At 40.1% G+C, this 14,664-nt stretch overlaps 2 protein-coding genes across 2 annotated transcripts; one reads left to right on the top strand and one right to left on the bottom strand.

Moving 5' to 3' along the window:
• Positions 1–1,646: 1,646 nt before the first annotated feature.
• Positions 1,647–2,770, top strand: LOC143565775 (growth-regulating factor 1-like). The gene is made up of 3 exons (XM_077052646.1): positions 1,647–1,869; positions 2,156–2,414; positions 2,530–2,770. The coding sequence occupies exons 1-3, from the start codon at positions 1,647–1,649 to the stop codon at positions 2,768–2,770; spliced, it is 723 nt and encodes a 240-aa protein (XP_076908761.1).
• A 3,181-nt stretch (positions 2,771–5,951) lies between these two features.
• LOC143568027 (stress-response A/B barrel domain-containing protein UP3-like) lies at positions 5,952–6,884 on the bottom strand. The gene has a single exon (XM_077054283.1). The coding sequence runs from the start codon at positions 6,882–6,884 to the stop codon at positions 6,099–6,101; it is 786 nt and encodes a 261-aa protein (XP_076910398.1). The 3' UTR covers positions 5,952–6,098.
• Positions 6,885–14,664: the final 7,780 nt, after the last annotated feature.

The raw sequence follows: 14,664 nt of genomic DNA, 5'->3' as shown, positions 1-14,664 counted from the left end.
GTATGCTTAAGTTGTACCTGACACAGAGCTCGTGTCGTATTATTTTATATAGTTACTAACTTAGTTGGCATGCTAATGGGGTTGGGGAGGAGATAGCAAAGCAACAAATGAGTAGGGCAGGGTAGTTGTCAGAATAGTCATGAATGGAGTGCACCTGAACCTCAAGCACAAACTTACAAGTTTTATAATTGAACATTACAAATAGTCTCTTTATCAACTTTTGAAGATGGTAAAAGAAAAGAAAGTGAAGCAAAGATACGTTTGAGAATTAGATCGACTCCAGCATTAATTTGATGCGTAGTAACTTGTAAGAATCATGTTAATAAACAGTCCTTGAATTAAAATAAAATAAGTATTGCGGTCTTCAAGAATCAGAGATCAGATACCTCTCTAGCTCTACCCTGTCTCTACTCATTTCAATTCAATGCGTTATCTTTTTTTAATAATTTTTTTCATTTTTTTTTTGCCTCAACGATTATGAACTTCAACAGATTTACAATCTCACTTTTGACCACTCGGCCACTCTCTCCTTCCCGGGCCGAGCCCCCCCCCCCCCCCCCCTCCTTCGTAGCTTCTATAACAATTTTTTTAGACAAGGTTATGATATAAATCCTTAGATATTATCTTGAACTATTATCAATCATAAACCGTAATTTGTTAGCTTTGTAGTAAAGTCTAATGCCCCACAAGATATGATTTAAACCGCTGGCGGCCAAGAAAATTTTTCTATAAAGGTCCGTTGACGTTTCTTAACAAGACATCCAATTTTGAATTTTTGGTTGGTTTGGATCGGGCCAGATCACATAAAAAACAATGCATTGTTGTCACCATGAAAACTATGAGCAACAATGAGGTTTTCAGGTAACCACTCACGAATACACAACGCTATCGAATTTGAATCTTTTTTTTGGTAAAAAAACTTAGTGTTGGTGTTCAAAATCTAAAAAAGGTGCGAGATCTGTATAGCAGGGGTTATCATAAAACCGTTTATGATTAAAACCAAGATGTTTCTATTTTTATTTGTTTTACTCTATTGTCAACTTGTCATGTAAGTAATATTCATTTATTGTAATACTAAAGCAACCTTTGATTTAATGATTGCATGGCAATGAAAATTTAGAGACGGGTTTGTGTCCGTTTATAATATCATGAAAAAGAGCAAGTAGCATTGATTTTGAGCTGCATTGTTGGACAAGGATTAAAGACATTTAACCAGCAAATAAAGCTCGGCTATCCACTGCTCAAAGACCCACCGCGGTAATACCCTGTTGGGGTCGGATTCATACTTGAGATCTTGCCACCTCTATTTCAAATCTTCAATGTTAGCTGAGTTGACCCATACAGCAAATTACGTTCACAAAGATACGATAAAAAAGTGAAAGTAGAGAAATAAAAAAACAAACAAACGTAGAGGGTTGGCCCCTGACACTTTTGTCTTTCAGATACCAACTACTCCCCTACTCACTCTCTCTCACATACATACATACATACATACATACATACATACATACATACATACATTAGTCTGCACACCACTCTTGACTCTCTCTATAAACAAACATAATTTCTCTTCTTTTCTTTTCTTTCTGTTACCAAGATTTCTTTTTCTTCTCTTCTCTTCTCTTCTCTTCTCTCCAAGAATCAAGATGATGATGATGATGAATACACCAGCAGCAGGTGGTGAAGATGGTGCAGGTATAATTATAAGGAATGGCCCATTTACAGCAGCTCAATGGCAAGAACTTGAGCATCAAGCACTTGTTTACAAGTACATGATATCTGGCATGCCCATACCTCCTCATCTCCTTTTCACCATCAAAACAAGTCTGCATTCTTCCATTCCCCACCACCCACCACATCATCCCTCAAGTAATAATAATAATTTACCTCTGTTTTACTTGCATCATTTTTTATACCAGTGACAGCTTTCCTCAAATTTTAGGACCAGGTTAGAGGAATAAATTTATGCATAAAGATCAAAACTTTTTCAATATATATGCATGCCAAGTTTCTATCCCTAGTTAACAAAATCAAGGCTTTGGATCAATATGCATGGTATTAATCATCAGTTGTTAATAGAGTTTCTTGATTATCAATACATAAAGAAGACAACTTTTGCAAGGAAATTGATTGTTTATTGATATTGAAATTGCAGTTGGATGGAGGATGGGATTTGGTAGAAAAACATTAATAGATCCAGAACCAGGAAGGTGCAGAAGAACAGATGGTAAGAAATGGAGATGTTCAAAAGAAGCTTACCCTGACTCAAAATACTGTCAAAGGCACATGCATAGAGGCAGAAATCGGTCAACAAAGCCTACTGCCAAATCCACAAATAATATCAACCATGCCCATCTTTCTTCAAATGCTTTGTCATCTCAAGATCATTTCTTGTTGGATTCTAGCCCTTACAGGTTGGTTGGTTGATTATAACATCTTCGTTCTTTTAACTCAAATTTTAATTTTATATATATATATATATATATATATACACATATATATATATATATATATATATATGATAACCAGAGAGAGGCATGGGATGAAAGAGGAACATTCTTTTTTCTCAGAATCTACAATGGCTATCAAAAAAAGTTCATCCCCAAAGCAGACAATCTACTCATCTGAATATGATCAGTTAGCTTTGAAACTTGATGGAAAAGATGAACCCCAGAAAGTAATGCACCATTTCTTTGATGAGTGGCCACTAAATCACAAAGATTCTTCCCCAACCCAGCTCTCAATTTCCATTCCCACTTATGGTAATTAATTTCACCACTAATCATGTTATTTTGCATATTAATGAGTGTTGAAACATAACTTGGAATGATTACCTTAGTTTTGGAGTCTGTGGTGTCTTTTTTTATCAATCAAAACTCTGAATTTTGTAGCATATATATAATTTGGCTTTTCTTTTGGGTACCCTCTAAAATTAAGGTAAAATGATTATGCATAAAAGGTCCTTAAAAACAAAAGGTGGGAAATTATTTGCAACTTTTTTTGGTTTCAAGTTTCCTAAACCAAAAAAGATTACTAATACACCAGAAATCATAAATAAATGATAAATGTGGGACACTGATGTTTGGTGAATTTAGTATAAAGACACGTTGTAACTTGCAGCCTTTGTACAATAGTTTTAAGAGAGGACAGGCCACCCATATGGGTAGGGTGTATGACTTCCAAATCACATGGCAACACCACCCGTCCCAAGTGGATAAGGTGCATGGCTTCAATCATGGCAAAGGTTTGTCACAGAAAATTGATTCATTGCTAACCATTGAAGAATTAAAATCAATTAATAAAGTTCTAGGGTACTTGTGGTGTTGCCTTTAATTTTCTGATTTGTGCGTAATTAAAGGTAGAAATGAGGTGACAGTACAGGATTGGCAATGCAATGCATGAGTAATACCTATGAGTACCCCTTTCCCTCTTATTTCTATACTTGTAATTTTTATATCATCATCATCTTGCAAGGTGTACAGTCAATTAATTGATTGAAAAAAACGTTACAAGTGATTTGGCCTGCCTAAAGGTTAAAAAATAAACTACACTTAAAAGGTAAAAACACGCACGGTTAAATGTTTAACCAACCAGTCCTCAGATTGACCGAGCAGCGTAAGCTATCCATTTTTGCGGGCCAACAAGGTCAGACCCGGCAGTTGCTAACTGGGGTACGGTGTTATTTATAGATTTGCTGAAAACATGCCTAGTTAAGTTTAGTGGTCCCAAATGTCCTGCTGAAAGCAAAACAAAAGGAGTCTTTCCGACACTAGTCCAAAAACGCCATACTTAATGTACCACCAAACTTCTGCCAACTCCTTTATATTTGATTATATCCAAGTGTTTAATTCCCATAAAAACTTATACAAGCTAATTTGAAGTTATAAAGATGTTGATTCAAGTGAGACAAAAACTGACCTATGTATAAACACAGTTTTTGATATGTTGATGACTTATTTTAATTTAATGTAATTTCAAGACTTTGATATGTTCACCATTACTTACCTGCATATCCACTCATAGTCCGACACTTGCACTTCCACTTGCAGCTTCTTATCCTATTTTTCTAAACGGACATGAAAAAAAATAATTAACTACTATTTTCAATTGCAAAGCATTTGTAAAAAGCTCATGCTAACCTGTGTAAAATATATCAACTTAACCTTTTCCAGCCAGCATCATTAGCAGAATATAGCATATTAGCACATATACAACTTCTAACAAGCACATAGTTGCCTGTAGCCGCAAACCTGCAAATTTCCCCAACAATTTAAAACCATTAATTCTCAAAACCTTTGAAAGCAAAGAAGGAAAGCTGCAACAAGTTTAATTCCATACCATTGCAAATATCCAATAAAAAAGAGATCAGTTTTATTTCACAATGATAATTAACGTCACCTCAGGATCTCGTGAATTAATTCTGACGGATATTTCTAGAGCTTCATGAGTCTGGTTGAGTTGAAGATAAATGTGAGCAACATCCTGCTCAGAACAAGTCCAAATTTAGCACTAAAATGTTGAAGAAACGTACTGGAAATTAAGGCAACTAGTTTTAAATTCTATGCAACTTGCCCGCGATTCTTAGGATAAGCTTCCAAGTTTTTTAAAATCAGATAGGGAGCTTTTAAAGTTGTACTTGTCCCAAACCTGTTTCAGTACAAAGATATATTTTATAGAACATAAGAGTATAACTTGACATCTAAACATAAATGGCAGCTGAGTTGGAAATGAAAATTTTCAATATAGAGTAACTCAAAACAGATAGTAAAATTAAACAAACAAACCTATAAAGGTAAAATGAACTCTTATGGCTTACTGATTTCCTTTACAGACATCATTTAGAGTCCAGCTTTTCATAACCATTAACACCCCTTCATATAGCTTTTTTATTTTTTGCTACGAAACAAATACTACACGTTCATCATTAACTTCATATGTCTAGGAAACTAAGATCATATTCCCAGTTGTATTTTATTAACTGTCATCCTAATTTAGCCCCAGTCAGATAGCTGTACACTCTACTTTCATGGTTGAGTTAAAATGAAAAGATTATGATCATGTTGACGCATAATAATAATTGCATGTCAATACCTTTGCCAACCAAAGTAGAAGGCTCGCGCATATCAATCCTCACGATAAACATTTTACGAGTTTCAAGCCACTTAGTATTAATTTTTTCTTTTTCAGTTTATATCACAATAATATATTGACGGGCTCCACAATGTTCTTACATGACTGTAGGATGTAGCCATGAAAAAGAGAGGCAATGACTTTGCCACTAGGGCCATCATCACATAGCCCTCTTGAGAGAAGAATACTCCGACAGAAAAAAGGATTAAATCAAATCAAATCAAATCAATTCAAGTCTGATTATTCTCATTCATTTACGAGCTTATGTACAGTGTATTAGGGTTATTGACTTGTACATGTTAGTCAAGTTGGTTAGCCATTAATTACAAATAAGTATTGTGTTACAATGGCTGAGTACACTGAATTAGCTTCATATTGACCTGGAATCGTTTTACAATGCCAACAGCTGGGGCATGATTCTGATCTGTGTGTGGATGTTCTCTTTCTTTAATAGCCACCAATGTACAAAAGAATAAAAAAAATTCACCTTTTTGTCGTCTCATTTTGTTTCTGTGTCCGAAATGCTGGTTTGGTTGCGTATGAAGTCTTGATTTAGGGTTGTTTGGGTTAATTTTACTCCAACCAATCAATTTGTTTTCCTGACTCTTCTTACAATTTAGAGCTTTATTAATGGTAACTATGAACTGCTTTCATTAATAGCAATTTTGCTCTTAAGCATTGCGATAATGAAGTCGGTTTCATTGTTTACATTAGGCATATATGCAAAAGCTGTAAGTCCAACTGCAGCTATGCAATTAAAAATTAAAAAACATTCCAGCATTTGTTCTGAACTACAATCAGTCAAAACATTACAAAATGAAGTAATACAGATGAAAATTACGGGTATAATTGATAAAAACATTAATGTTATAACAATGCTAGAACATGTCATAGCATACAGATTATTGTTATTCATTCAAAACAACCAATCAAGGCTTAAAACTCAAAGAACCTGAAGCAAGCCGCCATTATAGGTTCGCAGACTGCGGTGGCGGAACCACATAATCAACCACCACCACACTCTCAATCGAATCCCGCACTTTCTCCTTCTGCAACTTCACCAGCTCCTCATTCGAATCCAACGCCTCCAAATCAGCCGTCCCAGGCAACACGGCCACCGAAGCAATGGTATACCCCTTGGCCCGGTCATGCGAGAAATTCTCACCAACACTCAGCTGCTCAATCGCCGGAAACTCATCTTTAATTCCCCTAATTACTTCCAAAACCCTAGATTTCTCACTTTCGTCCTTCAACTTCAAAAACGTAACCCTAACCGCCGACCCTGGCTTGGGAGAGACACTAGCATCGTCAGATATCCAATCAACGGCCATTATGTCATCGATTATTGGTTTTATATTCTCCGTGACCACACGCACGTGCTCCGGATGAGCGGCGTACTCCTTGAGATCGTCTACAGATCTGTAACGGCTGTGGAGCATGTGAGTGAAGGTGAGGGATGAAGAGCGTGTCTGGAGGAGTTGTCCGGCGGAGAGGTGGACGGTGAGGTTGAGTGAGGTCAAGGCGTTGAGTCCGTTGACCATGGCGGCGACTTTGCTGGAGTCAACATCGGGTTTGACTTTGAAGAGGACCACGTGTTCCACGATCTGGTGCTGTGCGGACATGGTGATCGGCGTTTGGTGGTTGTGGCGGTGGATGAGGCAGTTACGGCGGCGGAAGAGAGGCTGTGGAGATAAGAGAGAAAATGATGGGAGGAATCGTGTGCATGCGGATGCACACAGCATTTTTGTGGGCATCGTCGAGTAGTGAAGTGAATAGTGATATTACTGACAATGAGTGACGGTGACGGATGCTAATATTAAAGCCCAATAAGAAATAAAGATGGTTGGCCCAAACGAATTTATAGTAAGTGTATGTAAAGAGTACAAAACACAATGGAATGCCAATTTTTGCAACTATTCATATGTTTGTCTAGGTAGATCGAATCAATTGTTCATAAAACTAATAATCAATGCCCCAAAACAAGCACTCTACTTGGTACCAGACTTCCAGTGTTAACTGGCGCACGTCGCGAATTTACTTTGTATTCGGCTCTTGTTTGGTCTATTGAAGAAACACTAAGTGAACCCTGGACAGATTATAGATAATCTGGGGGTTAAGTAATGTTTCCCACGGGGATGAGGTCCAGCAGAGAAGGTTGTTCTTCTGGAGACCTGCAAAACAGACACCGTAAGCTCGTCACTGAGAAGGGGGGGTTCCTCCTTGTGACCACCCTCCGGCGTGAGAATCAGACTAGATTGCTCTGAATATAAGTGTATATTAAGAGATTGCTAGATAAGATTGAGATATCAGATGATGTCCTTACCATTCCAAGGTGTTGGAGTATTTATAGCCGAAAGTAGGTTTCCAAGCAGGTACAGCCGGCTGAATAGTATTCCTGTTCTACCAACAGTGGACTACGCACAGGCCATGCTGGTTGGTGGATAGGTTACGGCCAACAGTCATAAGGTCGGCTGTATACTGTTCCTTTACTGCCGGCTACGCACTGTTCCACCAACTGTAGGCTGCGCACGTCCCATCGTAAGGGTTGGTGAGTAGGCAGCGGCTAATAGTGACAAACAGTACTAGAGGGTGCTCCTCCTCGTATTGTTGTCGGTGAGCTGTCACCCTGTGATTAGTTCATGGGCTGCTCTGGTCAAACTGTCTGTTCCGCCCATACCTTAGTAGGTATAGTACGAAAGACCTTCCAGAAGCATACGGACTGGCTCATTTAGGCGGGAGTGTTCCCGCCTTGCTCATTCCTTCATGTGACTACTGAAGTAACGAATGCCTTGTGCGTGTAGCCTTGCTGTTAGTGCGGGTAGCCTTCCCTGATGGCTTGTATCCGCAGCTGCGGGAACAGGCGGGGTACTTCACCATTGGGAGGCTTTCCCTGCGGGTACAGCTGGCGTACTGCGCGTAAGGTTCTTTGAGCATGGTGGGTCCTGCTGGAGCAGTTGGTCAGTGCGCAGACGTCCCTGTTCAATGTGAGTCTTGCGGGTCCAACTGGGCTCTGCTGGGACTTACCTCTTCAACTCTATTACATGTTTTACAGTTCCATTCAAAAGTTTGCCACTTCATGATAAATATGTAATATTTTAATCACTACCACATAGGCATTGAAAACTCTATAAAATAATACACTTGGAACCATCAAAATTTATTAATTAAAAGAGTTATTAATTAATAATTATTAATTTATATATTAATTAATATTTTATTAATTTATAGTAGAATACTTAGTTTACAAACACCTTTCAAGCTTCCACTTAATTATTGTATACAATGCATGCATATCAAATGAACGGCCCAATTTGAAAGAAACCTTCAATCTCCCACCTTATTATGCTTCTTGTGTTCAATGTATCACTTTATGGACATTAAAAATATTTTCTATATTAATACAAGATCAAAATAGGTTAACACAAACAAATCATACACACAACATGGCTTCCCATCTTAAAGGTGTGAAAAAAACAACAATGACACACGAGATTCGAAGAGCATTATGCAAGCAAAACAAGGATAATCCAAGTCTTACTCAAAAGCAATTGCAAGAATGGGTTCATAGTAACTATGGTTTGCAGGTGAGTCAAGCGACAATATCGAATACAGTTAAGCGGTCTTTAGAGTATCTCTCACTTGCTCCCGAAAGAGGCGATGTTAAGCGACACAAACCGGCAAAATTTCCTGACCTAGAAAAATCTCTCTATGAATGGATTCTTCAATATCAAGAACATGTGAATATGACAGGTGAACTAATCATCGAGAAGGTGAGAAAGTTCATGAAAGATATGTTTCCAGTGGATACTCCAGACTTTACTTTTTCTATTGGTTGGCTTGGAAAGTTCAAAGCAAGATATGGAATTAAAAATTTCCGGCGTTTTGGAGAGAGTGGATCTGTTGAAATGGAGGGCATGGAGGACAAATTAAAATCCATAAGAGACAAAGTTGATCAGTTTGAAATGAAAGACATCTTTAATATGGATGAAACAGGTTTGTTTTTTTATTATTTTATTTTATATTTTGTACTTTAGTGATGTAATTATTTACATGTTTTGATCTTAAACAGGTTTGTTTTTTAAACTTCAACCGGATCATTCCCTTACAACAATGCAGCTTGAAGGGAAAAAACAAGACAAGGAAAGACTAACTGTTGCTATTTGCTGTAATGAGGACGGTTCGGAAAAACTTCCTTTATGGATTATTGGGAAATATGTTAAACCAGGGTGCTTCAAGAATGTAAACTTGAACAGTCTGAACTGTAACACCCCGACCAAAGGCGGATTATACATCGGGGTGCCACATATTGTTTCATTACTCGTGACACTATTGGGTGTCAATATTTAATAAATACATTCATTCGCGCACGCGCAGGGTAAACACAAGATAACATAAATCATCATAAATCAATATATTATAAATTATAATATTCGAACAGCAAAAACTTGTCTTGATACATTTTAATCTAGGTCCAAAATAAAGAAACTTCCTATGTGTCCACAAGCTCCAAAACAGCTACTGCAAACCTGAACATGTGTTAAAATAAACGTCAAACACTTGCGTGTTGGTGAGAAATCAAGTTTAATACAATACATAGGTAACAATAAATCTGCGCGCAACACGTGTATGTCTGGTGTTTAACAAGGGTGCAATCAGATTGTGATCAAGCCTAGATAGATCATAGCTCATAGTTCATAGTTCAATCCGTGCTCCCAATTGAGCACAAAAACGAGAAAACATCTGTGCAAGTGTAAACAAAGAAAACCGTAAACGATAGGTCTCCCGTGTTCATCTAATGGATCCATGAAAACTGCGGAATAGGCCGAACAAAGCGGTTAATGATACACACATACAAATAAACAGCCAAGTAAACGTCCTCAACACATGGGATACTGCGCGACTAAAGCTCATAAACAAGTTTAAGACTCTAAGTTTGTATGAACACATGAACATCCCAAAACATTAAAAGCAAAAAGGGATTAGGTACGAGATTACTCACATGATAAACGATGCGGTGTAAGATAAAGCAAGAACCAACTTTAAACAAGCACAAGTTAACCTATAATTAAAGATTATTGTTTTAATGATTGGTTTTAAGTCTTGATTACAAGTTAGCATAATTAATAAGTAAGTTATTATATATAATATATATATTACCGGAAGAGCAGGACAGAACAGGGAGGAAGACGGAGACAGAGAGGGAGGCGGCAGAGAGCAAGGAAAACAGGAGAGAGTAAGTGTTTTGTGTGTGTAGTGTTATGAAAATATTATTATTATTTATAGGAAAACCCTAGGAGACATAATCCCTAGAAAAGGGGAAAAAAGATCTCAAAAAGCAAAAGATTCCAAAAGCAAAAGATATGGAAAGATATGGCAGCTGCAGGGGGCAAGATAAAGCTGTCAGGGAACAGTAAAAAGGCATGAGCGGTTCAGAAAAAGGTACTGGTCAAGCATGGAAAAAGCAGATCTCAAAAGATTATGTAAGTCACTTTATCTGCCAACCAATGGGGTTGGCGCGCATGCTGCGCCGAAAGTAACTTTTCAGACATAAAGCAGATTAGGTCAACAGCTCAAAAGATAAGACAACACAAAAGCAAACGGCTAGATTCAACAGAAGAAACTCAAAGGGTTTAGCGCGAGAAGGCTAAGGCGCGAAGGCAGACACAGAAGGTCAAGAGAGCGCGAGCGCGAAGGCAGACAGAACTATCCTTAACGCGTCGCGGAAAGAACTACATTTCTAAGCGCGCCGCGGGAAGAATCACATTTCTTAGCGCGCCGCGGGAGGAACTAGAATTCCTAGCGCGTCGCGGGAAGAACTATAATTCTTCGCGCGTCGAGGGATGAACTACGATTCTTAGCGCGCTGCGAGAAGAACTACAAATCCTTAGCGCGTCGCGGGAAGAACTACCGTTCTTAGCGCGCTGCGAGAAGAATTACAATTCTTAGCGCGCTGCGAGAAGAGTTCGTCTCGCGTATCGCTGAAACAGGTGGTCTTCACGCAGGATTCCTTGTAAGGGGTCTGGCGCGTGGAGCTGCGCAGACAACCTTAGGCGGGAAGGAACAAAGGACAAGCAAAGAGTTAGAAGAAAAAGAGGAAAACAAGGCTTAAGGGCGGGACGGCGACAAAAGGGAAAAGAAGGCGGAAAGAGAGGAGGAGAGGGACGGGACGGCGGAAAGAAAGAGAGAGAAAGAGGCGGGAAGGAAAATATATATTATTATTAAAAGTAAAATATAAGTATAAATAAATATTAAATCATAAAAGAAAGAGATCGGATAAGGGAAACGGGTACCTGGGTCGGGTCGGATCGGGGCAGATGTCACAGTCTCCCCTACTTTAAGAAATTTCGTCCCGAAATTTATCTCGAAGTAGGTTGCGCAGAGAACAGGTACGGGTACTTGATCTTCATTTGATCTTCCCTTTCCCATGTAAACTCGGCTCCGCGCTTGGACTCCCAGCGAATTTTAACAATAGGGATACGACTGCGCTTGGTCTGCTTAACCTCGCGATCCATAATCTCAACAGGCTTCTCAACGAAATGCATAGATTCATCAACTTGAACTTCATCAAGTGGAATGTGAAGGTTCTCGTCAGCTAAACACTTCTTGAGATTGGATACATGGAACGTTGGATGCACATTACTGAGCGCGGGCGGCAGGTCAAGTCTGTAGGCAACTTTTCCCACACGCGCGAGAATCTTGAATGGACCAACATAACGAGGAGCAAGCTTACCCTTCTTCCCAAAGCGGACAACACCTTTCCAATGCGACACTTTGAGGAGAACAAGATCACCAACTTGAAATTCAAGAGGCTTTCGCCTACGATCTGCGTAACTCTTCTGTCGGCTTCTGGCAGTCAGCAGATGATCACGGATCTTGGCGATTTTATCGGTTGTCTCTTGAACAAGTTCGGGTCCTGTGATTTGAGCTTCTCCCACTTCGTTCCAACAAATCGGGGAGCGGCACTTACGACCGTAAAGTGCTTCAAATGGGGCCATACCAATACTGGAATGATAGCTGTTATTATAAGAGAACTCGATCAAAGGCAGGTGTGAATCCCAATTACCTCCAAAATCAAGAACACAAGATCGGAGCATATCCTCAAGAGTCTGAATAGTTCGCTCAGACTGACCGTCAGTCTGGGGATGATATGCCGTACTCATGTCCAAGCGAGTTCCTAGCGCAGATTGGAGAGATTTCCAAAAGCGAGATATAAAACGGCCATCGCGATCGGATATGATGCTCAAAGGAGTACCATGGCGGCAGACAATTTCCTTGACATAAAGCTGCGCGAGTTGCTCAACACGGTAGTTTTCACGAATGGGCAGAAAGTGAGCAGACTTAGTCAAACGATCCACTATTACCCAAATGCTATCATGTTTGCTTGCTGTCAAAGGTAACTTGGTAATAAAGTCCATCGCTACACATTCCCATTTCCACGTAGGAATTTCTGGTTGTTCGAGCAAACCAGATGGGCGTTGGTGTTCAGCTTTCACTTTAGAACAAGTCAGACATCTAGCTACGAACACAGCAATATCCTTTTTCATACCGGGCCACCAATAAGTTATGCGCAAATCCTTGTACATCTTATCAGCGCCGGGATGAATAGAATACCGAGATTTGTGCGCTTCACTCAAGATATCAGCGCGAAGATTCTCATCACAGGGAATCCAGATGCGATTAAGATAGCAGAGAATTCCACTCAGATTAGGCACAAAATGCGCTTCCGCGCCACACGCTAACTCGGCGCGAAGGTTACCATTACTGATGGATGCGCGCTGCGCGTCACGAATGCGCGATTCAAGGTTGCTTTGGATCGGCGCGAAGTGAAGATGCGTGCGCGGCAAAATACAGTTAAGTTGGCAGGGTTTTCGGCTGAGCGCATCGGCTACCACATTAGCCTTACCAGGATGATACCGGATCTCACAATCGTAATCGCTGATGAGTTCGTTCCATCGGCGTTGTCTCATGTTAAGTTCCTTCTGATCAAAGATATGCTGAAGGCTTTTATGGTCGGTGTAAAGGATACACTTAGTACCATAAAGGTAGTGTCTCCAGATCTTCAAGGCAAAAACAACTGCGCCTAGTTCGAGGTCGTGAGTTGTATAATTCTTTTCATGAACCTTAAGTTGCCTTGATGCGTAAGCGATAACCTTGCCTCGTTGCATAAGAACACAACCGAGACCTTGGTTGGATGCATCGCAATACACGACAAAATCATCATTACCCTCAGGTAGCGCAAGAACAGGAGCTTCACACAACAATCGCTTGAGCGTCAGAAAGGCTTCTTCTTGCTTCGAGCCCCAAATATACGGTTTACCTTTGTGCGTTAGAGCTGTTAAAGGCAAAGCGATCTTCGAGAAGTTCGAAATGAAGCGCCGGTAATAACCAGCTAAGCCCAGAAAGGAACGGATCTCGGAAGGAGAGGATGGCGTGATCCAGTTCTTGATTGCTTCAATCTTGGATGGGTCGACATGGATACCCATCTTGTTAACAACATGACCAAGAAACTGTACCTCATCAGACCAGAATTCACACTTGGAAAGCTTAGCATAGAGTTGCTCAGCTCTAAGCTTTTGCAATACCAATCGGAGATGTTGCTCATGCTCGGCCTTGGTCTTAGAATACACCAGAACATCATCGATAAACACAATCACGAATTTATCCAAGAAAGGCCTACACACCCGGTTCATTAGATCCATGAAAACGGCGGGTGCGTTGGTTAGACCGAAGGACATGACCAAGAATTCAAAATGGCCATAACGAGTTCGAAAAGCAGTCTTCGGAACATCTTCATCGCGGATGCGCAACTGGTGATAGCCAGAGCGGAGATCAATCTTCGAGAAACAAGAGGCACCTTGGAGTTGATCAAAGAGGTCGTCAATACGCGGTAAGGGATACCGGTTTTTAATGGTGAGTTTGTTCAACTCGCGGTAATCAATACACATGCGAAACGATCCATCTTTCTTTTTAACGAACAACACCGGAGCACCCCAGGGCGAAGAGCTAGGGCGAATGAATCCTTTAGCAGTCAACTCTTGAAGTTGGCTGGCCAATTCTTGCATCTCAGCGGGTGCAAGACGGTAAGGAGATTTAGCTACGGGGGAAGCACCAGGGACAAGATCGATACGGAACTCAACTTCACGAGCGGGAGGGATACCAGGAAGATCATCAGGAAAAACTTCAGGGAAGTCGCGCACGATGGGGATATCGCGAAGCTTCTTCTTTCCTTCCTCAGGTTTAACCACATGGGCTAGAAATGCAATACACTTCTTCCGCATGAGTCTTCGGGCTTTGGCGCAAGACATAAGCTTAAGACCACTGGAGGGTTTCTCGCCGTAAATATGAAGATCACCATTTTCTCGAGGAATGCGAATCATCTTCTTGGCGCAAATAACTTCGGCGCGATTATGCGTAAGCCAGTCCATACCAATAATAACATCAAAGCTTCCAAGAGGCATAGGGATAAGGTCAATCAGAAAATCGTTTTCGTTAAGGTTAAGCGTGCAATCTTTAATCACAGAGTTAATTAAAACA

This window comes from Bidens hawaiensis, unplaced genomic scaffold (genome assembly GCF_021521415.1).
Source record: "Bidens hawaiensis isolate Kalapana, Puna unplaced genomic scaffold, B.hawaiensis_p1.1 tig00001236_1, whole genome shotgun sequence".
Taxonomy (NCBI): domain Eukaryota; kingdom Viridiplantae; phylum Streptophyta; class Magnoliopsida; order Asterales; family Asteraceae; genus Bidens; species Bidens hawaiensis.
This window is presented reverse-complemented; position numbering and strand designations above follow the sequence as displayed.